The 27,665-nt window shown below is 37.4% G+C and overlaps 1 protein-coding gene across 2 annotated transcripts in view; it reads left to right on the forward strand.

The window, feature by feature from the left end:
- ANKRD13C (ankyrin repeat domain 13C) overlaps window positions 1–27,665 on the forward strand; it is a 94,491-nt gene that overhangs the window by 14,475 nt on the left and 52,351 nt on the right. For both annotated transcript variants that reach the window (XM_024245218.3, XM_024245235.3), the window contains exons 2-5: window positions 4,707–4,748; window positions 15,855–15,959; window positions 25,650–25,735; window positions 27,436–27,481. In XM_024245218.3, coding sequence (XP_024100986.1) covers window positions 4,707–4,748; window positions 15,855–15,959; window positions 25,650–25,735; window positions 27,436–27,481 — 279 coding nt within the window. The remainder of the gene's footprint in view (window positions 1–4,706; window positions 4,749–15,854; window positions 15,960–25,649; window positions 25,736–27,435; window positions 27,482–27,665) is intronic.

Raw genomic sequence — 27,665 nt, forward strand, 5'->3', positions numbered from 1 at the left:
CAATAGGTTTTAAAACAGAAAACATTATCTGAGAAAAAGGTGCATGTCTCACAATGAAAAGTGGTTCAATTAACCAAAAATCTATGAAGATTTTAAGTTTGATTGCACTTGATAACATGGCTTCAAAATATATCGAGCAAAACTTGCTAGAATTACAAGAAGACATAGAAACCCCCAATTATAGTGGGAGATTTTTAACATTCCTCTCTTTGTAACCAAACAAGCCAACAACAACAACCACAAATCAATAAGGATATAAAAAATATGAACAACACCATTAAAATGGATCTTTATGAAATGCTGAACCCAACAACTGCAGATTAAAAAGTTTTTTTTTTTTCAGGATATAGACAGCATTTACAAAACTTGGTCAGACTCAACCATAAAGCAAATTTCAACATATTTCAGATGATTGAAATTACACTGCCCATTCTCTGATCGCAGTGCAGATAAGCTAGACATTTTTCAAAAGGTAGATATGTTAGGAAAAAGGCTGAAATATCAATCATCAAATCTGTTTTAAGAAATTAGAAGAACAATTTTAAGTTGCTTAGTTTCCCAATTTGAGTTTATTTTACCCAAATAAAATAGAAGTAATAAAAGAGCAGGAATGATTAAATTAGAAAAATAGAGCAACAAAGCCAACACTTTGTTCTTTGAAAAGATGAATAAAATTAATAGGCCAGGCACAGTGAGTGACTCATGCCTGTAATCCCAATATTTTGGAAGGGCAAGGTGGGAGGATTGCTTGAGTCCAGGAGTTTGAGACCAGCTTGGGCAGCATAGTGAGACATCTCTACTGAAAATTAAAAAAAAAATTAGTTGGGTGTGGTGGTGTGTGCCTGTAATCCCAGCTACTTGGGAGGCTGAGATGGGGGGATCACTTGAGCCTGGAAGGTTGAGGCTGCAGTGAGCCATGATTTTGCCACTGTACTCCAGCCTGGGTGACAGAGCAAGACCCTGTTTCAAAATAATAATAATAATAATAATAGACTGATCAAGAGAAAAAGAAGGCACAAATAACAGATATTAGGAATCAGAAGTGTTACATCAGTATAAATTCAAATGTCATAGTATATCATTAATGGATATTTTGAACAAATTTTATGCCAATAAATGAAAAGTGATAAACAATGCTAGAAAAATTTGGTTTGTCAAAATGCACATAAAAAGGAATTAGAAGGCCTAGTGCGGTGGCTCACTCCTGTAATCCTAGCATTTTGGGAGGCCAAGGTGGGCGGATCACTTGAGGCCAGGAATTCGAGACCAGCCTGGGCAACATGGTGAAACCCCGTCCCTACTAAAAATCCAAAAATTAGCCAGGTATGTTGGTGGGCACCTGTAATCCCAGCTACTTGGGAGGCTGAGGCAGGAGAATTGCTTGAAACCCGGGAGGCGGAGGTTCCAGTGAGCCGAGATCGTGCCACTGCACTCTAGCCTGGGTGACAAGAGGGAGACTCCGTCTCAAAAAAAAAAAAAAAAAAAAGAATGATAGCTCAAAGTAAAGCTTTGGTTTTGGCATAGTTGGTGTTGACCTTTTGTTTCTAGCACCAAATTGTCAACAAGTTTGTTTGCTTTTTTTTTTTTTTTTTGAGACAGGGTCTCATTTTGTTTCCTAGGCTGGAGTGCAATGCCGCCATCTCGGCTCACTGCAACCTCTGCCACCCGGACTCAAGCAATTCTTCTACTTCGGCTTCCCAAGCAGCTGGATTACAGGTGTGCGCTACCACGCCCGGCTATTTTTAGTAGAGACGGGGTTTTGCCATGTTGGCCAGGCTGTTCTGAACTCCTGGCCTCAAGTGAGATGTTCACTTCAGCTTTCCAAAGTACAGTGACTGTAGGCGTGAGCCACCGCTCCCGGGCAAGTTAGTTTGCTTTTTAGGACTACTTTTAGGTCTTGGTAAATTATCATCGAATGTAAATGCAAACTTAGGAAATTTAGTTCAATATTTTGAAAAGAAGGAAGAGGACCTTATTCTAGACCAATCAAATTGGAAATTGTTACTTGCTCATGTTGATTTTTTTAACCTTGTGTTACGCTGAAGACTGAAGGCACTGAATAGTTTATGAATCTGACCCACAGACGGCTCCTAATCTATCAGTGTATAACTGTGTTTAAAATTGTTCTTAAGGGCCGGGCGTGGTGGCTCATGCCTGTAATCCCAGCACTTTGGGAGGCCGAGGCGGGTGGGTCACCTGAGGTCAGGTGTTTGAGATCAGCCTGGCCAACATGATGAAACCTCATCTCTACTAAAAACATAAAAAGTAGCCGGGCGTAGTGGCACTCGCCTGTAATCCCAGCTACTTGGGAGGCTGAAGCAGGAGAACCACCTGAACCCGGGAGCAGAGGTTGCAGTGAGCCCAGATCGGCCTCTGCACTCCAGCCTGGACAACAGAAGGAGACTCTGTCTCACAAAAAAAAAAAAAATTGTTCTTAAACATTTTCATTTTATTTGAACTGAACATATTCGTTAGTAGTAGGAGGAAAACTGTGCTTTACTGGGAGTTCCTAATGCGGAAAATTCACTTGAGTGTCTCTAACTTTATACGTCCTGTGGATAAAATTGAAAACTTGCAGACATAGAGTTGTTTGTGAGGGGAGGGGTGGTTTCTTTAATGTCTTCATGAGATAGGTATGCAATTTCTTCGTGGGAGGAGAGAGAAATCAATTTTACTAAATTCATATATAAAACTGCCTATAATGAAAGATGCTTTTCTTTTTTTTGTGAGACGGAGTTTCGCTCTTCTTGCCCTGGCTGGAGTGCAATGGCGCAATCTCGGTTCACCGCAACCTTCGCCTCCCAGGTTCAAGCGATTCTCCTGCCTCAGCCTCCTGAGTAGCTGGGATTACAGGCATGCGCCACCACCCCTGGCTAATTTGTATTTTTAGTAGAGATGGGGTTTCTCCATGTTGGTCAGGCTGGTCTTGAACTCCCGAACTTGGGTGATCTGCCCCCTTTGGCCTCCCAAAGTGTTGGGATTACAGGCGTGAGCCACCGCGCCTGGCTGAAAGATGCTTTCTTCATTGCATATTTTCATATTAAAGTACCAAGTACCAACGGAAATTTGTACCTCCAGTTCTTGTTTCTGAAAAACATAATGTCACTTATATCTCCAAATCTGTCTTGTTTTTTTGTCCCTAGTTAAGATCAAGAGATTTTCTGTAATCCAGGGTTTTGTTTTGTTTTTGGTAAAATTACTTACAGAGATGACTTTATTTTATTTTATTTTATTTATTTATTTTGAGACAGAGTTTCACTCTTGTCGCCCAGGCTGCAGTGCAATGGAGTGACCTTGGCTCACGGCAACCTCTGTCTCCCATGGTTCAAGCAATTCTCCTGCCTCAGCCTCCCAAGTAGCTGGGATCACAGGCGGGTGCCACCACGCCTGGTTAATTTTTGCATTTTTAGTAGAGATGGGGTTTCACCATGTTGGCCAGGCTGGTCTTGAACTCCTGACCTCAGGTGATCTGCCTGCCACTTCCCCAAAGTGCTGGGATTACAGGCGTGAGCCACTGTGCCCGGCCATGGAGATGACTTTAGTGTAGTGAATTTATTTGTGCTGTTTTCTAAATTTTGCTCAAAATAGTATTTTGCTGACTTTGCCAACAATTCCCATTCCATTCTGCCTTTATTGAGCAAAAGTGTGTGTGTGTGTGTGTTTGAATCATGGCCGATCTCTTGTCAAGCTGAGACTGAAATTTATCACATGCACATCTCTTATGTCCTGCATGTGATCCCTTGGTAATGTTTCACTTATCATTTTGGTCATAATTATTAATGTGATGACTTTTGTAAAATTGCTAATATGTGAAATTTAGCAAATTTTATTTACTGACTTTTTAATTTCAAATATTACTGTTGGTTTAATATTTAGATCATAAGTATGGCTTAGGGTATCATTTTGAAATTAAATTTGTCATTCTATAACATCAACTATAGGATGTAGTCCAAACTTCATAGCACAGCTTTCAAGTCTTTGTCTTTTGCTCATCATTCCAATATCATTCTTTACTGTTTTCTGTAACTTCTTCACCCCCACTAATAATAACTTTTTGTTTGTTTGTTTCCCAAATATAAATTGTTTCTGCACTTGAGTGGTGATTTGGATAACTTAAAAAAAAAAATCTGGAATGTTAGGCAGTGTTGCTTTTGTTTGCCTACAGATTTCTAACAAATTCTTTAAGGCTCATTTCAGTGTGGTCCATTCTTCAATATTTAACTCTCTGCAAAGTTATGAGCTCTGCCCTGTGTTCCACGGTCAGGCTATACTCCTATTTAATAAATAATAATTATTATTTATTTTCATATTTGTCTCTAACAGAAGACTTTCTGAACAACTTGAAGACTGGGATTCTGTCTTACTGATTTTTGTCCCCAAGGATGACTAGATATTTAAATTGTTTGCTAAATGAACAAAGAATAATGTGAAAGAGAAATTAGCAACAAAAGGAATCTGTGAAATCTGTTTGAAAAATAAATCTCAAAATGGATATCCTTTTTTTGGAGGGGTTGGAGAGTACATTGTACTCAGAAATCATGGTATCTTCTGACTTTAAATTTGCTTTATAAGCAATATTATTTCGCAGTCACAGTATTTTTGCTTAAAATCTGCCAGTGAAATTTCTGAAGGAGCTGAAACCACTTTTAAGTAAATGTTGTTATGTTTTTACACCTTCTAATTTATTTATTTTATTTTATTTTTAGGAAATACTCCTTTACACCTTGCTGTGATGTTAGGAAATAAAGGTTAGTAAATATTTTCTTTTTTATGTTTAACTTCATTTATATATAGTCAGTTTAAAATTTTTAAGATCAATTTTGTCTTTTGAGTTTTTAAAAACTCATTTTATTTGTTAATTGAACTTAGAATTTAGTATATTGAAATTAGTAAATATTTTCTTGTTTTCCATAGCCCTTTTTAAAAAGTATTGGTGGAAATCCTGTACTAACTTTTATGTCTTTTGAAACTATGTTATTTTCCCCTCACTTGGTTGTTTTATCAAGCAGGAATTTGTAATTTTAGAAGACTTATTTCTAAATATTAAGATTTATTATTATACTTTTCATATTAGAGTTTTATATGATTTTTAATATATAATATTTTATATATATAAAGTCATAAGTTGAGCCTTTTGTGTGGTAGATAATTGCAAAAACTTAATACTTGTTTATTATTTATTAAAGTATTCATTATTTAATTAAAAAACCTTATAGGCAGGTGATTTAAAAGATACCTACTTTTGTAGGTTATTCCTAAGTGCAGTAAAACTTTAGTTATTTAGATCCCCGGTTATTCTGGAAAGTGAGAATTTTAGATAGCTGAATAGCAATCCTTTGAGTACTAGATTTTTATATTTTAAATGTGTTAGGTAAAAAAAATTTTTTTTTTGAGACGGAGTCTCGCTCTATTGCCCAGGCTGGAGTACAGTGGTGCAGTCTCAGCTCACTGCAACCTCTGCCTCCCAGGTTTAAGCAATTCTCCTGCCTCAGCCTCCTGAGTAGCTGGGACTACAGGCGCGTGCCACCACGCCTGGCTAATTTTTTGAGTTTTTAGTAGAGACAGGGCTTCACCATGTTGGCCAGGCTGGTCTCGATCTCCTGACCTCATGATCCGCCTGCCTCGGCCTCCCAAAGTGCTGGGATTACAGGTGTGAGCCACCGCGCCCAGCTGATACAATTTTTTAAAGAAATATAATTGTATATTTTTAGACAGGCTAATGAACTTCTGTTAAGATTTTTTTTTCAATGATCTAGAAGTATCATTATGAACATCTGTTGTTGTTATATGGTATAATGTATCTGTCAGTGTAAACATTTGATCTGAATGTATGGGCCTAGGGATATTGCTAGAACTTGTTTTGATTTTATTTTATTTATTTATTTATTTTGAGACAGAATTTCACTCTTATTGCCTAGGCTGGAGTGCAATGGTGCAATCTTGGCTCACCACAATCTCTGCCACCAGGGTTCAAGCGATTCTCCTGCCTCAGCCTCCGGAGTAGCTGGGATTATAGGGCTAATTTTGTATTTTTAGTAGAGATGGGATTTTTCCATGTTGGTCAGGCTAGTCTCGAACTCCCAACCTCAGGTGATCCGCCCGCCTTGACCTCACAAAGTGCTGGGATTACAGGCATGAGCCACCGTGCCTGGCCTTTATTTTATTTTTGAAACATGGTCTCGTTCTGTTCCCCAGGCTGGAGTGCAATGATGCAATCATGGGTCACTGCAGTCTTGAGAACTCCTGAGCTCAAGTGATCCTCCTGTCTCAGCCTTCAGGGTGGCTGGGACTGTAGGCACATGCCACCATGCCCGGCTAATTTTTTCATTTTATGTAAAGACAGGTTCTCACTGTGTTGCCCTGGCTTGAACTTGTTTTGTTGAAAAACAAAGTTCTTTTGCTAGTTTGACTTTTAAGTTCAAATGTTTAAATGAAGCATATGATCCACAGGATAATATAATTTTTATTTTAGAGACAGGGTCTTGCTCTGTTGCCCAGACTGGGGTATAGTGGTGCGATCCTAGCTCACTGCGGCTTCAAACTCCTGGGCTCAAGTGATCCTCTCGTCTCCAGCCTCCCAAGTAGCAAGGACTAGAGGCACATGCCACCATACCTAACTAACTTTTAAATTTATTTTTAGAAATGAGGTCTCGCTATGTTGCCCAGGCTATTCTCAAACTCCTGGCCTCAAGCAATCCTCCCTCCTGGGCCTCCCAGAACACTGGGATTACAGATGTGAGTCACTGTACCTGACCTTAATTTTTATTTTAATTCTATATAATTGGTGATTCAAATCTGTATCTTCAATGTTATAGTTATGGCTTTTTTTTTTCTTCTTAACAAGGAAGATTAACTAGAGTAACTTCTAAGTAAAGAAGTATTCATTAAAAGGCTACACATTAGAGAAACTCAAGAAGTAGGGACCAGCCAGGTCTCAGGAAGAGTGGGAACCAAGATGTTTGGAGGAATCAGTCATTCTCCTGTCTATGTCCTTATCATCTTTCAATCTCTTATGGTGTGTCTGCTGTTCTTTATATCTGCGGTATTCTCCTTTTTCGTGATTGACTTTTTCTGTTTACTGAAATTGAACAGACCTAAAATAATTCTTTTAGGATCCTAAGTTTTAATGACTTTCTGGTGTTCACTGCTAACTAGATGGGTTTCTTAGGTTCCCAAATTTCTGAGCAAAAAGTTTGATTGGTCCAGTTTATCTCAAGCCAAGCCACAAGTGATGGGTGATGGCAGACTTATGAATTATCTGTCTTTAAGATAGGTATTTGCTTCTGTGAAATTAGCTTTAGCTAGACTGACTTGGGTGAGATTTGGGGGTAGGAGAGGGAATCAGGAATACAGAGGAAGTATGTTTACTTTAGCAGGAATGTGGATAGGGCAGGCCATGATTGACATCTCTGGCAACCTTGGTGAAAATATGTCAGATATAGTCAGCTGAATTTGATCAATAAAAACTTACGCTTTTTTTTTTCAAAGAACATTGGATTGGAACTTTAAAAAATAACTAGAATTTATTATTTTCAATATACCAGATGCTTTTCCTAGTACTTTACACGTATTTACTCATTTAACTCTTACAACAACCATGTGAGTGAAGTACTATTATTATCTCCATTTTATGGAAGAAAAACATTAGCCCCAAAACTTGCCCAGAGTAAAGTAGCCAAGTTTTAATTTCGATTTGGGAGTGCCTGGCTCTAAAATCTGTTTTAATGGTGTATTGTTTTGCCCTCTTTTTCACTAAGAACCATTCAGAAAGGATATGGTCTGTATCAAAGTTGGCCAACATGCAACTTGCCAAATCTGATTGCTATTCTGGAATCCTTCCTAATTTAGCACTTTAGTAGTTAATATGGATTTACCAGGATTTGAATGTGAAATGAAGCCTATCTGCCATCTCTGTTTTAGGGTTCTAATTTTATTTTATTTTTCCACTCAAATATATTCTCACAGAGGGTATTCTAATTTTAGATAGATGTACTATTATGCTTCATCATAGGTTTATATCAGCCTGTTTTAAAGTGTATTTCAGCCAGGCGTGGTGGCTCACGTCTGTTAATCCTCGCACTTTGGGGGGCCGAGGCGGGCAGATCACTTAGGGCCAGGAGTTTGAGACCAGCCTGGGCACCATGGCAAGAACCCATCTCTACTAAAAATACAAAAATTAGCCAGGCATGGTGGCATATGCCTGTAATCCCAGATATTTGGGAGGCTGAGAAAGGAGAATCACTTGAACCTGGGAGGCAGAGGTTGCAGTGAGCCGAGATCATACCACAGCACTGCAGCCTGGATAACAGAGTGAAACTCTGTTTCAACAACAACAACAAATTAAAATATATTTTATAAAACATTAGTTTCTTTGCATCCATTGAAGTACAGGAGAAAAACCACATTAGTTTTATGGGATATCGAAAGGTATTTAGAAGAAAATAGAGTTTCCAGAGCAAATCAATTTGAAAAATATTAGGTAAATAAAAGTTAAAAAGTTTTCTTCGTTGTGGAACTTGTTAGAAATTTGATATGCTAATATGCATTGTAATGTTTCAAGTTGGGGCACGTGTTGGACATAGTGGTCAGAGTTCCCCACAGTTATTTGATGTTTGCTCTTTTTTACAAGTATCTTGACAGATTAGAGTTCTGTGGGATGTATTTTGGGAAACACTTGGTTAGATGATTCAGGATCTGCAAATAATGTTGGTATTTGTTGTTTCTGAATCCTTTTCAAATAGAGTAGACACAACTGATTACATACTGATCCATTAACATTTTTCCAGTTGTGCACCCTTTTTTTGCTTTTTTTCTTATGATCTTTATGTATGTGTTTGTATAATTCTCTTTTTAAAATAACTCAAACAAACTTGAAAGTCTGTTGATATTTTTTATATTTGGTTGCACAAGAGTGAGATTGGAATATGTAGTGGAAAATAAAACATCTACTTTATACTTTGTGTGTGTTTTGTTTTTTTTTTTGAGTCAGAGTCTCGCTCCGTTGCCCAGGCTGGAGTGCAGTGGGATGATCTCGGCTGCAACCTCCGCCTCCTGAGTTCAAGCGATTCTCCCACCTCAGCCTCCCTAGTAGTAGCTGGGATTACAGGCTATTTTTTGTATTGTTAGTAGAGACAGGGTTTCACCATGTTGGCCAGGCTGGTCTCGAACTCCTGACCTCGGATGATTTACCCACCTCAGCCTCCCAAAGTGCTGAGATTACAGATCCACTGTGCTTGGCCTACTTAGTGTTCTATACATTGCTTTTATATTATATCATTGTTCAGCCTAGATAGTCTATTCCCTTTTATCTTCTTTTAAGATACACTGTACCTTTAGTGATTTCATTTAGTAGTAGCTGGGATTACAGGTGTGTGTTACCATGCCCGGCTAATTTTTGTATTGTTAGTAGAGATGGGGTTTCACCATATTGGCCAGGCTGGTCTCAAACTCCTGACCTCAGATGATTTACCCACCTCGGCCTCCCAAAGTGCTGAGATTACAGGTGTGAGTCACTGTGCCTGGCCTACTTAGTGTTCTATACATTGCTTTTACATTATATCATTGTTCAGCCTAGATAGTCTATTCCCTTTTATCTTCTTTTAAGATACACTGTACCTTTAGTGATTTCATTGTTGAAGGGCACATTCTGTTTCTGCACTTGTCTGTAAACACAACAAAATTTCCCAGGGCGTTCACATAATATTTTGACTGAGGTAAAGAGAATCTTTTATACTTCTACATGCTTTCCTTCTCTCACTCATCTTAACCTACTGAATAACGTTAGTTTTTCACCACAGAAGACTGATTTTTTTCTGAATTTCTGAGTCCATTGACTGATATTAGTGATGTCACGTGGGAGGTTATTGAACTGTGGATTTGGATGGAAATGAAGAATATTATACTTAATTAAGGAAGGTTTCAGGAAGTTTTACGAGATGATATAGAAAAACTAATCTTTAATTCTTATCCTTTTGGTTGAAAATATGAGAGAAAGGTTTTTCAAACCAGTTGCTGCAGCTTTTAATTCATTTTCAGTCTTTTTTGGATCTGCATTTTTTTATTTTTTCTTAAAGTAACTTTAGAATTAATATGGTTTCTAACTTTAATAACTGTAGATATTCTGTTGTTTCCAACTGTCCTATTTTTCTCACTGGTTCTATCTATATTTGATCATCTTTATAGTTCTTACTTATTAATGTGTGATTTCTTTTTCTTTTTTTTTTTTTTTTTTTTGGTTTGTTTGTTTTTTTGAGACGGAGGCTCACTCTGTCACCCAGCCTGGAGTGCAGTGGCATGATCTCCACTCACTGAACTCCGCCTCCCAGGTTCAAGCAATTCTCCTGCCTCAGCCTCCTGAGCAGTCGGGATTACAGGCGCATGCCACCATGTCCAGCTAAGTTTTTTATTTTTAGTAGAGACAGGGTTTTGCCATGTTGGCCAGACAGGTCTCAAACCCCGTACCTCAGGTGATCCGCCCACCTTGGCCTCCCAAAGTGCTGGGATTGTAGGCATGAGCCACTGTTCCCGGTCTAAATGTGTGATTTCTATTCCTCATAATTTGCATTTTTCATAGTCCTTGTCTTGAGTTCTTCCTGGCGGATTTATGCATTCTTTAAGCCTTAGTGCCTAGTTGTTAACTACCTTCTTTTCTTATTATGCATTGTTAACATTACTGAGAGAAGACATTCGATTGATCTGGTTGTTTTTTATTTTTTGAGACAGAATATCACCCTGCCACCCAGGCTGGAGTGCAGTGGTGCGATCTCAGCTGATTGCAACCTCTGCTCCCTGGTTTCAAGCGATTCTCCTGCCTCAGCCTCCTGAGTAGCTGGGATTGCAGGTGTGCACCACCACCCCTGGCTAATTTTTGTATGTTTAGTAGAGCTGGGGTTTCACCATGTTGGTTAGGCTGGTCTCAAACTCCTGACCTCCTGATCCGCCTGCCTCAGCCTCCCAAAGTGCTGGGATTACAGGTGTGAGCCACCGCGCCTGGCCACCAGTTCTTTTTTTTTAAATTATAAGACTGTGTCATAGGTTATTAGCATATCTATGATTATCTGATTTTTTGTTAGTTGCTAATCTCTACTTCAGTTGAGTTGTGACTAGTGAGTGAAGGGCATCTTTTCTGCTGGGTCTGTGGCATATCAGAAACAATGTTGATATGTGTCTAGCACAATGTATAAATCTTACATGAATTCTGAGGTATTCCTTTAGATATTGTTGTGCAACCTGCTTTTTAATATTTTTATATTATCTTTTTTTCTTTTTCTTTTTTTTTTTTTTTTTTGAGACAGAGTCTCCCTTTGTTGCCCAGGCTGGAGTGCAGTGATGCAATCTTGGCTCATCACAACCTCCGCCTCCTGGGTTCAAGCAATTCTCCTGCCTCAGCCTCATGAGTAGCTGGGACTACAGGCGTGGGCCACCATGCCCAGCTAATTTTTGTATTTTTAGTAAAGACAGGGTTTCACTATGTTGGCCAGGCTGGTCTCGAACTCGTGATCCACCTGCCTCAGCCTCCCAAAGTGCTGGGATTACAAGTGTGAGCCACTGCTCCTGGCCTATTTTTTTCTTTAATGATTTTTTTGGTTGCTGATACATGCATGTTGAAACAGTTGAAATCATACAATACATAGATACATAAAAGCATCATCTCTCTACTTTTTTTTTTCTTGAAGTAGTTAACATTTACAGCCTCATGGATATCCTTTCATATCGTACTCTTTACTTACAACACAGAGACTTTGTTTTCATGGAAGTAGAATCCCTACAGATAGTAATTTGCCATATTTTTCTTTTCTTTCAAAAGTCTACCATGAAATAGCTATAGAAATTTGTAGATATCTTACATGTTTACATTCCCCTATGCATGTATACATACAAACATATTTACAAAACCCAATGGTTTTTTGGGAGATGGGTCCATTCGTTTTTATTCTTTTAAAAAAAAATTTCTTTTTATCTTGGCTATCATCCCCTCTTCTTACTAATCCCCTTCCCAATAAATATGGTAACACATGTTAAAACCTGCTGGATATTCTTACATACATTTCTCTATGCTTATTATTATATAGAAATACTTGTGCATGTGTCTGAACATACACACTCATGTATGTAGTTTTTTACTCATTCCTTTTATTTATTTATTTATTTATTGAGTCAGAGTCTCTCTCTGTTGTGCAGGCCGGAGTATAATGGCGCTATCTCGGCTCACTGCAGCCTCTGCCTCCGGGGTTCAAACGATTCTCCTGACTCAGCCTCCAAGTAGCTGGGATTACAGGCGTGTGCCACCACACCTGGCTACTTTGTGTATTTTTAGTAGAGATGGGGTTTCACCATGTTGGCCAGGCTGATCTTGAACTCCCGACTTCAGGTGATCTGCCCACTTTGGCCTCCCAAAGTGCTGGGATTATAGGTGTGAGCCACTGCACCTAGGCTTACTCATTCCTTTTTAAACAATGCAATCATTGTATACTTCTGTGTTGAGCAGATGAATTGTATCACTTAGCAGTACACCGTGAAAATTCCTTTAAGCCTGTTGGGATGGCTCTAATTGATTCCTTTTCTTGATTTATTTAATTCCTTTATCCTTCTCAATATTTTATTATAAAAAATTTTAAATATACCCCCCAAATTGAAAGATTATCACAACAAACACTCAAATGCTTTCCACATAGACTCAATAATTAACATTGTTTCATATTTTATCTTTGTATGTTTTATATATATAAATTTTTTTTGTTGTTATTTGTTTGTTTTATTTGTTTGTGTTTTTGAGTTGGAGTCTTGCTCAGTGGCACAATCTCGGCTCACTGCAACCTCCGCCTTCTGGGTTCAAGCAGCTCCCCTGCCTCAGCCTCCGTAGTAGCTGGGATTACAGGCCAGTTCCAACATGCCTGGCTAATTTTTTTGTATTTTCGTAGAGACAGGTTTCACCATGTTGGCCACGTTGGTCTCAAACTCCTGACCTCAGATGATCCGCCCCCCTTGGCCTCCCAAAGTGTTGGGATTACAGTCATGAGCCACTGCACCTGGCCTTTATTTATATATATTGTTTTTGTTATACCATTTGAATACTAAATGTAGATATCATGACATTTTACCCGCAAATACTTCAGCATGCACCTCTAAGAATACAGATATTCTCCTTCATAACCACATTATCATGATCACACCAAGGAAAATTAATGATATTGTTAAAATATCATCTCATACCCAATGCATATTGAGATTTCTCCAATTGTTCCCAGAATGTCATTTATAGGTTTTTTATACTGAAACATGACCCAGTTGAGGGTCACTCACTGCATTTGGTTGTTATGTCTCATAATCTAGAGCAATTTGCTCACCTTTTCCCCACCTTCGTGCCCAACTTTTTGAAAAGTCTTGACCAGTTAACTTGTAGAATGTCCTTTCTCTCAGATTTGCCTAATCATTTTCTCTCCATGTTTCTTAACCTGTTCTTTATCTTTTGTTTTTTCTGTGAATTGAAAATCAGCTATAGAGGCTTTATTAGATTCAGGTTAAACATTTCTGGATAGAATATTTCATAGGTGATATTAGGAACTTTACATATAGCACATTGGAAACACATAGTATCAGATTATTTCATTATTAATTGCCACTAAGTTAGATCGTTTAAGTCATAATCTTCAAATATATCCATTGTAAAGGAACATTTTTCTGTTTGTTATTAGTAAATATTCTTGGGACAATACTTTGGTTCCATGTGAATATCCTATTCCCAGCATAAAGCTTTTTACCTAGTGGCTTTAGCATTCAATAAAGACCTTTGCCTAAACCAGTTATTACATGGGGTATTATGTTAAATTTTCTAATTTTATCATTTCTTCTACATTTATTAGGTAGTGTTGCATTATTCTGTAAGTAAGAACTTATTGCCCACCCTTTTATTTCTTGATGTTGTTATGGGCTTATCAGTTTTTTTTTTCAATGTGTTATAACTAGTTAGCCATTATTCTTTTTGATGCTAAATTTCCCAAATTTGGCTAACCATTCAAGCTGGCTTCTCTGTACTTTTGATATGACTCTAGTCTTAAAAAATGACTGTATATTATTACTGTAATGTAGATACAACATGTCTATTATTACCCTACTGCGGACATTCACTTTGTTTCCAGTATAATTGCCATACAAACAACACTAAAATAAACATTCGCGTACATATATTCTTATATACTGTTACCGGATTGAAAACTGCTATGAAATTTCTGTATTTATTTTACATTATTGTAATAAAGTTCCCTGCTAGTATATTTATTTCTTCTATCACTAGTAATAGTGCTAAAGTAGTGCCATTTGTTCTCCACCTTAGCCAACCCACATTACACTGTCTTAACACTCATTTCTTTAAAGCACTTATCATGATCTTGCATTATTTTTCTTTTCTAGTTATTAATTTACATGTTATATTCCAACATAGGAATTATGCTCTTCGATAGCAATACCTTATCTAGTATCTGGTATTTAGAAATTGCATATAATGGACATTTGGTAAATATTTGCTGAATTATTGATTGAATGAATGGATGGATGGCTGTCTTTTTTTTTTTTTTTTTTTTGAGACAGAGTTTGGCTCTTGTTGCCCAGGCTGGAGTGCAATGGTGCAATCTCGGCTCACTGCAACCTCCACCTCCCGGGTTCAAGCAATTCTCCTGCCTCAGCTTACCAAGTAGCTGGGATTACAGTCATGTGCCACCATGCTCGGCTAATTTTGTATTTTTAGTAGAGATGGGGTTTCTCCATGTTGGTTAGGCTGGTCTGGAACTCCCGACCTCAGGTGATCGGCCCACTTCAGCCTCCCAAAGAGTTGGGATTACAGGCATGAGCCACTGTGCCCGGCGTGGGCCTCAGTTTTAACTTTTTTCCTGTTAAATAAACTTTTTATTTTTTAATTTTTATTTTATTTTATTTCAAGATGTAATCTCGCTGTGTCATCCAGGCTGGAATGCAGTGACTCAATCTTGGCTCACTGCAGCCTCTGCCTCCTGGGTTCAAGTGATTCTCCTGCCTCAGCCTCCCATTTAGCTGGGACTACAGGCACATACCACCATGCCTGGCTAATTTTTTGTATTTTTTAGTAGAGATGGGGTTTCACTGTGTTAGCCAGGAGGGTCTCGATCTCCTGACCTTGTGATCTGCCTGCCTCGGCCTCCCAAAGTGCTGGGATTACAGGCGTGAACCACCGCGCCTGGCCAACTTTTTTTTTTTAATTAAAGAAAAAGTTTTCTTAACCTATAGAAAGGTCTATACCTGAGACTTCTTTTGATTATTTGAAAAACTATCTAGATTTGTCGTTGTATCATAAGCCAAGTTCTGCCCTTTTTCTGAACATTTTTCCAAACCATAACAATTATAAAATTTGAAAAATAAATGTTTATTGGAAACATTACTGACTCTTTTTGAAAGCACTTTTGTTTCTGAAATAAAAAATGAACTTTCTATTTGACATTATGGACATACAAATCCTCTTTTGGGTCTTACTAGCTGATAGGTATTTGCATGTAAATCACTCGTGAAGTTCTTGGGTTATCTTTTAGAGTATGAAAACATTAAAAAAATACTCTTGGGAATAATTATTAGGGAACATGATACCTTCTTTGCAGAGAGATCCAATTTATTTTTAGGCAGTAGAATGGATACTTTTTAAATCTAGGGATCTGAAATTACCTGGTTTAGTTAGATACATAGAAATTTTTCAAATTACATAATTCTACATGGTACAGTGTTTATTTCATCTATTTATGTTAATTTGGTATATTAAACTTTTATATATTTATATTTAGAGATTCTAAAAATTGCATGATGTTTGATATTATTACTGCTTTATATTGCAGAATGTGCCCATTTACTTTTGGCTCACAATGCTCCAGTCAAGGTGAAAAATGCTCAGGGATGGAGCCCTCTGGCGGAAGCCATCAGCTATGGAGATAGACAGATGAGTAAGCAATATGAATTATTGTTGTTGATATATCTTCTAAAAATATGAAGTGATGCATTTGAAATATTCTTCATTCATTGTAACTTGCCATAATATGAACTTTTGCAATTATGTGTAAGCTTACATGTGAATTATTCATGACTTAGGAACTTGAACATTGAGTGGAACACAGAAAGAATTGAAGAATCACATTTAAAATTAGGAATTTTTTTTCTTTTGCAGCATTCTACCTTACTGATGTTCTCTGATTTTTTTTAATTTATCCATAATACAGGACTTTAAAAAAAAAATTGATACCTGACTGTCCTTTTTGGCAACTGCTTAATTATATAGGCCATTATTGGAACTAAAAGTAACCATAGTGTTACAATAGTTATCTGCTTTAGTTGGTAGGTATAGATTTTGCTGGAAGCAAGGAAGAAGACTGGCTCTATTTTGTTTTAGTCACTAAAAGAGTATTTCTAAAACATGTCATATTCTTTTTGATAATATGCTGAATTTTGAGTTATTCCACTCTCCCTCCTCCTACCCATAATTTTTTTCAACTTCACATACAGATCTTATTTTTGTCAAGTATATCTCAATAGTGGAAAATTTTACAAAACTTAATCTGGATGAATAGGAATATTATCTTGCTGATAATATTATCTTTATAGTTTTAGGCTGAAAATGATCAATTAAATCTAACTTTGTGGAAGGAAATAAAAAACGTTGGCAGTTTTATTAAAGAAATGCATAATGTGGAACTCTCTTAGGATGTTACATAGATTCAGTCTTAATTTGATGCTACGTTTTGGGCTCTTCTGGGCGCTTAAGATTTGGCAGGCTGGGCACGGTGGCTCACGCCTGTAATCCCAGCACTTTGGGAAGCCGAGGTGGGCAGATCACCTGAGGTCAGGAGTTCACCACCAGCCTGGCCAACGTGGTAAAACCCCGTCTCTACTAAAAATACAAAAATATTGCCAGGCATGGTGGTGGGCGCCTGTAATCTCAGCTACTCGGGAGGCTGAGGCAGGAGAATCGCCTGAGCCTGGGAGGCGGAGGTTGCAGTGAGCCGAGATCGCACCCTTGCACTCCAGCCCGGGCAACAAGAGCAAGACTTTGTCTCAAAAAAAAAAAAAAAAAAAAATTATTTAGCTATATATTGTACCACACATACATTTTTGTGGACCTTCCTGAACTTTATAAACAAAAATTTTTTTTTTTTGAGACAGAGTCTCGCCCTGTCACCCAGGCTGGATGGAATGCAATGACACAATCTTGGCTCACTGCAACCTCCGCCTCCTGCGTTCAAGGGGTTCTCCTGCCTCAGTCTCTCAAGTAGCTGGGATCACAGGCGCCTGCCACCTTGCCTGGCTAATTTTTGTATTTTTAGCAGAGACGGGGTTTCACCATGTTGGTCAGGCTGGTCTTAAAACTCCTGACCTCGTGATCCACCCGCCTCGGCCTCCCAAAGTGCTAGGATTACAGGCATGAGCCACCGTGCTCAGCCTATAAACAACTTTTAATGGTGAAGTTATATTTGGGTCTAAGATTTACTGAGATAAAATTGTAATATTTTAACAACTAAAATGAGTGTTTTTTTTTTATTTGTTATACATTGACAGTTGTCCTTTCTGGACAAATATCAGGAGACCCTCATGAGAGCAAGAAACAATACCAATCCTAGAATTATTTCAAGGAAAAGATAAAAAATGTGCAAATCCAAAAGAAACTGATAATAGGACATGGGTGAAATTGGAAATCATCATTCTTAGTAAACTATCGCAAGAACAAAAAACCAAACACCGCATATTCTCACTCATAGGTGGGAATTGAACAATGAGAACACATGGACACAGGAAGGGGAACATCACACTTCGGGGACTGTTGTGGGGTGGGGGGAGGGGGGAGGGATAGCATTGGGAGATATACCTAATGCTAGATGACGAGTTGGTGGGTGCAGCGCACCAGCATGGCACATGTATACATATGTAACTTACCTGCACATTGCGCACATGTACCATAAAACCTAAAGTATAATAATAATAATAATAAAAGAAAAAATAAATAAATAAAAAAATAAAACCATTCAAAAAAAAAAAAAAAGAAAGAAACTGATAATAAGAGTTGCAACAACTGGTCTGAAGAAACTTCCTCTGATTTTTCTAACTAATTAACAGAATGGAGAGGAAACGAGATTGGCTTCTAGGTTTCTGTCTAGTGTGACTTTTGTGACTTTCCATTATTCTTTTATTTATTTTTTTTTTTGAGACGGAGTTCCACCCTTGTTGCCCAGGCTGGAGTGCAATGGCACAATCTAGGCTCACCTGCAACCTCTGCCTCCCGGGTTGAGGCGATTCTCCTGCCCCAGCCTCCCAAGTAGCTGGGATTACAGGCACACATCACCACGCCCGGCTAATCTTGTAGTTTTAGTGTAGATGGGGTTTCTCCACGTTGGTCAGGCTGGTGGGGTTTCTCCACATTGGTCAGGCTGGTTTTGGACTCCTGACCTCAGGTGATCCACCAGCCTCCGCCTCCCAAAATGCTGGGGTTACAGGTGTGAGCCACTGCGCCCGGCCTCAAGGATTCTTTTACTCAGAATCAGTATTTACTGAGTCCTTACTATAAAGCATGTGCGTGTATTAAGATGTGGAAAATAAAAGACCTGGTCTCTTCTGTTTAAGAATTCATAATTATTGGGAAGGCCAATAAACAAAATTTTCATGGAAAATTAGTTAAAGGATATTTAACAGTCAATTTAAAGGTAAAAGATTGAGGCTTAGATAGTTGAGGTCTGTTCTTAAAGTGATTTTCTTATGTAGAGTGATATCTTAGCCATTCTAAATAATATCCTATTGTTCATTATTATGTAATTATATAACCATAATTGCTCAGTGCTTATATTTTCATTACTTTCCATCACATGAAACAAATACTTAACTGCTAACTTAAAGGATAATTAATTGAATATCTCTTACAGTTTATTAGAAATATTAATATAAATATATAATGGTGTTAAACATATGTCTGTACTTATTTTTATTTATTTATTTTTTTTGAGACTGAGTTCAAGTGATTCTCCTGAGTAGCTGGGACTACAGGCGCCTGCCACAGTGCCCAGCTAATTATTGTATTTTTAGTAGAGATGGGGTTTCACCATGTTGGCCAGGCTGGTCTCGAACTTCTGACCTCAGGTAATCTACTTGCCTCGGCCTCCCAAAGTGCTGGGATTACAGGCGCGAGCCACCATGCCCGGCTATGTCTGTACTTTGAAATTATCTTAAGCACTGTGATTTAAGTTTTTGATTTTTTGGCTTGTGTTACATTAACATTTTATGTTTTTTGAAAAATCAGAGATAATCTAATATTATTAATTATTGGCAAAAACTTTGTGACCTATTCGTCCATTTTTTCTGATTTCTGATAATTTTGCTAACATTCTTGTACCACAAAACAGACAATGCAAACTACTTGTCAGAGACTGTTTAGAATCATTTCACTAATTAATAATAAAATTTCAAGATAATGTTGCTTTTCTGCCTTACAGTGGTTACCTGGTAAACAGTGATCAGCCCAGACCGGTATGAGATAGAGATATGGATACAACTAAAAAGCCTTTTTTTCCCACAATTTATCCCTCACCCATGGTTCCTAGCTTTCTCTGATCTAGACAGCTCTGTTTTCTTTATGCACTCTGGGATCTAGTTGTCTTTTGTCTCTCCAGAAGTTGCTCACAGTTTGTGCAGACTTATGTCATGGTATACTTACGTTATGGTAGTTTTGGGAATTCTATCGGCCTGTGTCTTGTTTTGTGGCACATCAAAGGTGTTAATGTGGAGGGAGAGACAGCAGTTCCTATTGGTTTGCCATCTTACATTGAACTAGAAGTCTTCATTTAGCCTTCAATTTTATATTTCTTTTTGAGAGAAGGCGTTCCTCAACTTCTAGAGTAGGTTAAGTTCTTGTACATTTTCAAAGTGGTTTGTTCTTTTCCTTTACAATATGTTGCATACTTCTAATTAATTTTTCAGTATGTGTTCCCTACTCTGTGTATCTTGATAATATAAGCTTTGTGAGACTTCAAGTCATGCATATGTTGTCTTATTCACCCCTTTATCTCTGGTACAATATTTGTTTAATGAATTCATGAAGAGATGAATAAAAACTGCAAAGAAAATTCGAGACTGTGTATCAAGAATCAAAATTTTTCTTAAAAGTATTATATTAGATGCCAGTAATCCCAGCACTTTGGGAGGCTGAAGCAGGCAGATTGCTTGAGCCTGGGAAACATAGGGGGACCCCAACACTACAAAAAATACAAAAATTAGCTGGTGTGGTAGTGTGTGCTTGTAGTCCCAGCTATGTGGGAGCCTGAGGTGGGAGGATTGCTTGACCCTGGGAGGTGGAGGTAGCAGTGAGCTGAGATCACGCCACTGCACTCCAACCTGGGTGACAGAGTGAAACCCTGTCTAAAAAAAAAAGGAAAAAGTAAAGTATTATAGTAGGACTTTTATTTATCACAACTCTGAGTTTTCAAAACTTTGTAATGTTTTTTCTTATAAGAAAATGATGACATTCATCGTAGAAAATTAGGAATTATAGGGGAAAAAAAGAAAATAATATCACTCAAAGATAACCATTGTTGGGTCAGGTGTGGTGGGGCATGCCTATAATCCCAGCACTTTGGGAGGCCGAGACAGGTGGGTTGCTTGAGCCCGGGAGTTCAAGACCAGCCTAAGCAGCATGGCAAAAACCTGTGTCTACAAAAAAATACAAAAATTAGCCAGGCATGGTGATGTGCGCGTGTGGCCCCAGCTACTTGGGAGCTGAGATGGGAGGATCCACTTGAGCCTGGGAGGCTGTGGTGAGCCGACATTGTGCCACTGCACTCCAGACTGGAGCCTGGGACAAAGCGAGACCCTGTCTCAAGGAAAAAAAAAAGACAACCACTGTTAATATTTTGTTATATTTTAGTTTCGTCTTCTGGTCATATTATTCTCTACGTAAAATTCTTTAAAACCTCCTGTTCCGAGGATAAAGACCAAAATTGCTAACTTTGTTTATAAGGTCCAGTATGATAGTATCACTTCCTTGTCTCCTTCCTCATCTTGTTCTTTCCATCTGGCTTTCTGTGTGTCAGCTCTGCTGGCTTTTTGGTTTCTCATACTCCTCATACTTATATATCCCCCTCTTTTTGTCACAGCTCCTTAAGATTGTTCAGATCTCAGCTCAAGTACAAGGAAGTTTTCTCTGCTCATATACTGTGTCAGAACTCTGCCCATTCCCTTTAGGCAGAGTGTATGAGGCCAGGAATTGTCTGTTTGTGTTCTGAATACCTACTACATGGGTCAGAAACATAGTCAGGAAGTGCCATTAACTTTGGTATTGAGGAAGTCATCCTACTTTAGGGAGAGAGACCAGTGAATATTCTGTGGCATTCTGAAGTATTTATTTACAAAGTCCTGGGGGGAAACAGATGAGTGGAAAAGTTATTCAGGTTCTTAGCAAGGTGTTTGGTTATTAAAGCTGTCTCAAAGGATTTTAGAAGTTAAAAAGGTGGGTAAAGGCATTCTACTGTGCGAGAGTGGAATGTGTATAAAGCATGGAAATATAAAAAAACAAGGCATATGCTAGGGAACAATATGTATTTGCTTTCTTTTTTTTTTTTGAGATGGAGTTTCGCTCTTGTTGCTCAGGCTGGAGTGCAATGGCGCGATCTTGGCTCTCTGCAGCCTCTGCCTCTCAGGTTCAAGCAATTCTCCTGCCCCAGTCTCCCGAGTAGCTGAGATTACAGGCACCCGCCACCACACCCAGCTAATTTTTTGTATTTTTAGTAGAGACGGGGTTTCACTATGTTCGCCAGGCTGGTCTCGAACTCCTGACCTCAGGCGATCCACCCGGCTCGGCCTCCCAAAGTGCTGAGATTACAGTTGTGAGCCACCGTGCCCCTGTATTTGGCTTCTTGATAATACATGGCAAAGATGGATGAAGGGGCAAAGACCAGTGTTGGGAAATGAAGTTGTAATGATAAAAGGACCACACTGATATCAGCTTTATGTGCTATTCAAGATTTTAATCCCAATTTCCAGTCTCTGCAAAACCCCAGAAGACTTCAAAGCAGGGATTGATATTATTAGATAAGTGAGAAGACTTTCTAATTAACACAGTGGAGTCAGGGAGGCAAGAGATATTTAGAAAAAAACATTTTTGGAACAAATGAGATAAGCTTGACTTAAAGACATAGTGTTTTTAGAGAAGGAAGGGATAGATCAGAAAGTAATTAAAAGAAAGATTTAGCTGGCGTGGTGGCTCATGCCTGTAATCCCAGAACTTTGGGAGGCTGAGGCAGGTGGATCATGGTTTCAAGAGATCGAGACCATCCTGGCCAACATGGTGAAACCCCGTTTCTACTAAAAATACAAAAATTAGCTGGGCATGGTGGCGCGCACCTGTGGTCCCAGCTACTCTGGAGACTGAGGCAGGAGAATAGCTTGAACCCAAGAGGCAGAGGTTGCAGTGAGCCGAGATTTGCACCATTGCATTCCAGCCTGGCGACACAGCGAGACTCCGTCTCAAAAAAAAAAAAAAAAAAGATTGATTTAACAGAATGGATTATCTCTTGGATATGGGTAATGATAGAATGATTCAGAGTAACTCTAAGGTCTCTATTATGGATTGATGGTGATTTCATTACTTAATTGATATATAGACTATAGGAGCAAGAGCAGTATGGTCTTTAATTTGTGTTAGATTTGTTGGGTTTGAATCAACTGTAGTACATCATGTAGAATTGTCCAAGTGGGAAGCAGGAAATAGATTGGAGCTTAGAAGGAAGAGAAGCGCAAAAGATAACAGATTTAAGTAATACTTGGAGCAGTAGGGCATAGTTCCAAAAGCTTTAGGTCAAACCGTAAACTTCAGTCGGAGAAGGAGGAAGGAGAAAGTAAAATTAGTTGTGGTTTATGGACTTTTGCATTTGAGTCTTTGTATGAATTCTCTTATCACCTAAATCCCCTAAAGCTAATTTTAATCTTCATTATTAATCAGTATTAGTAAAATTCTTACAATATGGGAATACAAATACTGATCCCTAAAAAGGATACTGGTAATTTTGTGTAATTGCTTTCTGAATGTGCATCCATAAGAAGTTTGAGTTTATGGTATTTTTCAATATGAAGTCTTATATAGAAAAGGGAATCTCTTTGCATATGTTATTATACTATGTATATACAGTGGTTGCCATTACCTTTTTAATGATGTTTGGTCATTATTTATTGAATGCCTTCAGCTTTTTTAATGATGTTTGGTCATTATTTACTGAATGCCTTCAGTCAGTTAGAATTATATTTAGTTAATAAAATCAGGCTGATAAAAAAATATGTAGCCTCTGCTTTTTATTGAAAGACCCTTTCTATCTAGGAATTGAATTCTTCTCATTCTCTGCATTCAACTGAGGTCCATTTCAATCTGAAGGCAAGGTAGATTGAATAAGATTTATTAAGGTACTTGAGCTTATAGTGGAAAACAATGACCATTAAAAAGAATTGTACTACATTTGGGTAATATAACTTTGACATTAAAGTTAAATTATAATGAACAGGAAAGTTTGTCAGATTCATACTTGAATCTTTAAATGATTATCTAAGTCATTGAGTCTCAGACTTTTTGGATCTCACAGACCAGAAAAAATTTTTTTACTGGTGATTGATATAGGGAATCTAACTTTTTCATTTTAGACTATCAGAACTTTATAAAATAGACGATAACTACTGTCTTTTGTGATCCACATTTTATTTTTTAAAAAAGATATTTGAAACCAAAAGTAGGAAGAATAGTCTTTAAAAAAATTTATTAAGAAAAAACTCATTCTAGTACACATTTTTTCTCATTTTCTGTATATCATTGGAAACTGAAACAATTGAGCACAGAAATGTAGGTTCATATTTGGGAATTATTGATTTAGGTCACCGAGCTAGTAAATGGTAGAACTGAAACTAGGTCCTGCGTTCCTGATTTCTGTGTCTTAGTTTTGATTATTTTGAGACACCTTCAATAATATAAACATTGTTCTTTGATTTTTGGCTTTTTAAAATATATTGGAATTTAGTTAGACCTGTGGTTAAAAATAAGAATAGCTCCTACTATTTTTACATGCTTGCCTAGATTTTTCCTAATTTTGGGCCTATGTGGAAAAAAAAAATCTAGTCCAGGCTTTCACTACCTTCTTTTTTTATTCGCCTTCTGCTTCTGCATTCCACATGGGACTTGAAGTGGTTTATAAGAATGCACGCTGTGAAATAGTAAAAATAATTTACTGATTTTTAAAAAGCCCTCAACGCATATGTATATGTATGTATATGAAAAACATGTTAGAATCAGGAGGAAACTAGCATATATAGATGTATATATTTCCCCGATGCACATTTTTCCATGTTCTTATTTTTTCCTGTGCTTATTTCATTCAAGTCTAATATTTTTTCTTATTTTGATAAATATTAAGGATTAATTGATTGATTTTGCCAGTGAATTTTAGACCTTCATTCTAATAGATAAAAATTGTATTTAGTTAATTATAGGCACAGGGTCTTGCTCTGTCACCCAGGCTGGAGTGCAGTGGTCATAGCTCACTGCAGCCTTAAACTCTTGGGCACAACCAGTCCTCCTGTCCTCAGCCTCCCAAGTAGCTAGGACCACAGGTACACACCATCAAGCCCTGGCTAATTTTTTTTTTTTTTTTTAAATAAAGATGGGGGGTCTCACTATATTTCCCAGGCTGGTCTCGAACTCCTGAGCTCAAGTGATCCTCTCACCTTAACCTCCTGAGTAGCTGGGACTACAGGTGCAGACCACTGTGCCCTTACTTCTATTCTTACTTGACAAAGGAGAGGAAAAAAAAGGAAGTTTAGAGAAATTAAGTAGTAACTTGTCCAAGTTTACACACAACCACTAAGTGGTAAAGCTGGGGTTTGAACTTCAGCAATGTGCTTAAATCTCAGTAATTGAAAATACACTATGGAGGACTTTAGGTTTTCTTAGATTCAGAAGTTCTTTTTCCAGGTACAATAATATTCATTTTTGTATTTTTTATACTGTGCTGGTAGTATGTGAAGGTATATCCTCCAGTGATAAAAGAACAGATACACCTGGTAACAATTGCAGGTAATTATATGTTTTTAGAAAAGTGGCTTCCAGTGGGATTTTTGAGATCTGTTGTTTTTGAGATCTTCCTTGAGGTCAGTGTTCTATTAGGACATTGCATCATCTGAATGAGTTTGCTTATCTTGGCACAGTTAGGTAAATCGTTACTGATAATTAAAAAACTAGTAAAAGCTAGTGTGAATATGGTGTAGGTTGATGTTGAAATATCTCTTCTCATTCTTTGGGGATCATACCAGTTTTATTAAACTTACTTACTAACTTATTCTATCTATATAGGTCCCATGTTGTCTGACTTCTATGTCTCAGCTTCTTTTACTGTTCCAAGAGGCCTTCAGTAATTTAAACATTGCTCTTTGATTTTTGGCCTTTCAAAATATATTGTAGATGTAGATACACACACACACACACATACACATGCACGCACATACACACACACATGCACGTGCACATATGTGTACATGTATTATCTGTCTATCTGTATAATAAGCCAGTGGTGTTTTTACTGCATGATGAAAATTTAAATTAGTTATTTTTAAAATTTAAACTTTAGTTACAGCTCTTTTGAGGAAGCTTAAGCAGCAATCCAGGGAAAGTGTTGAAGAAAAACGACCTCGATTATTAAAAGCCCTGAAAGAGGTAAGCTATATTTCTTTGTTAATTTTGCACCTTGGGAGTAATTATAAGTGTAGTTTTAAGCATTTTTTTCTTAATACAATTTAAATTCTCACTTATTAAGGGCCAAAAAATGGTAAAAATCATGCTTAAATTAAGCAATAATTATAGTGTATGAATGTGATCTTAGTAGAAACACCTCACTTTGAACTAGGAAGATAAAGATTTATTACTTTCAATAAATTAGATAAGAGCTCTAAAGAAAAAAAAAGGAGGGAAGTCAGTTAATGGCAATAATTTTCCTTTGCCTTTGAATTAGAAGATTCTCTACAGCTAAAGCCATTGCTACTAGAAGTGGCAGTTTTGTTTGTTTGTTTGTTTTGGAGACAGCGCCTCACTCTGTCGCCCAGCTAATTTTTTGTATTTTTAGTAGAGATGGGGTTTCACCATATTGCCCAGGCTGGTCTCAAACTCCTGAGGCTCAAGCAATCCGCCTGCCTCAGCCTCCTAGAGTGCTGGGATTATAGGCGTGAGCCACCGTGCCCGGCCTGTATATTCTTTATGTAACAAAAACTCTTTTTATCTGTCCTACCTCCTCGTGGTAAGGTTGGGTATGCTGGCACACAAAAGAGAGTGGTTTGTTTTCTATTGTTACTCTCGTCTCTGTATTTCTGCTGCCTGAAAGAACTGTGGGAAAAAGATAGACCTGTCATGATGATATGATGACAGCTTGTCTCTGTTAATGGTGCTTTTTTTTTTTTTTTTAAGATCTGAAGAAATATAGAAAAAGCCAGAAAAATGTTTTACTCATATTGCAATGATATCTACTATTAACATTCACTTTTATCACTTTTTGAAAAAGAAAGACTAACTTGTTGATGTTGCTGTATTTGTAATGCTCTACTTATATTTAGAATATATACTCTTAACAGTTATAATCTTTGGTGTCTAGCTTCTAATTTGCAAAATAAAATTTTTTTTCGGCCAGGCATGGTGACTCACGCCTGTAATCCCAGCACTTTGGGAGGCCGAAGTGTGCGGATCACCTGAGGTCAGGAGTTCGAGACTAGCCTGACCAAAAAGGTGAAACTCCGTCTCTACTAAAAATTAAAAAGAAAAAATTAGCCAGGCATGGTGGCAGGTGCCTGTAGTCGCAGCTACTTGGGAGGCTGGGACAGGAGAATTGCTTGAACCTAGGAGGCAGAGGTTGCAGTGAGCTGAGATCATGCCACTGCATTCCAACTTGGGCGATGGAGTGAGACTGCATCTCAAAAAAAAAAAAAAAAATTTTTTTTTCATACATATTATATGATGACATGTTTCAGGTTTAATAAACTTGTATTATCCCTTTACAGAAAAATATTTTCTATTACAAAGGGCCATGTTTTAAATGCCATTATGAGGTTATACAAATAATCATTTTGGTAGTAATTTTTAATAACACTTCTAAAGTCAACTATTTAAAAAATAATATTTATTATTATTGTTATTTTGTTTATACTGGGAAGTGTAATATTTATTGATACAAATTTAAATGCTTACCAGTTTCAGATATGTTACTATGTAATTAAAATATTCTTATAAAATATACAGGTGCATATTTTCCTTTGTAATTAAGTATAGTAATGTATGTATTATAATGTTTTAAGGAATAGCCATATTTTTAAAGCATAAGAACTTTTAACTAAGGTGCATTTAGTAATTATTCATATTTCATTTTTCAGCTAGGTGACTTTTATCTAGAACTTCACTGGGATTTTCAAAGCTGGGGTAAGAGTATGCTATGTTTTACTATAAAATATGTACTCATGCAGAAATGCAAGCACAAAAATACCTATCATATAGAAATGTTAGGATAACAAATTTAATACTTGCTGTGAGGAAAAGTATTTTTCATGACATTGACTGTAATCGTTATAAAGCCCTATAATATTTAGTTATTCCAACTTGATTA

This window comes from Pongo abelii, chromosome 1 (assembly GCF_028885655.2).
Source record: "Pongo abelii isolate AG06213 chromosome 1, NHGRI_mPonAbe1-v2.0_pri, whole genome shotgun sequence".
In the NCBI taxonomy this organism is placed as follows: Eukaryota; Metazoa; Chordata; class Mammalia; order Primates; family Hominidae; genus Pongo; species Pongo abelii.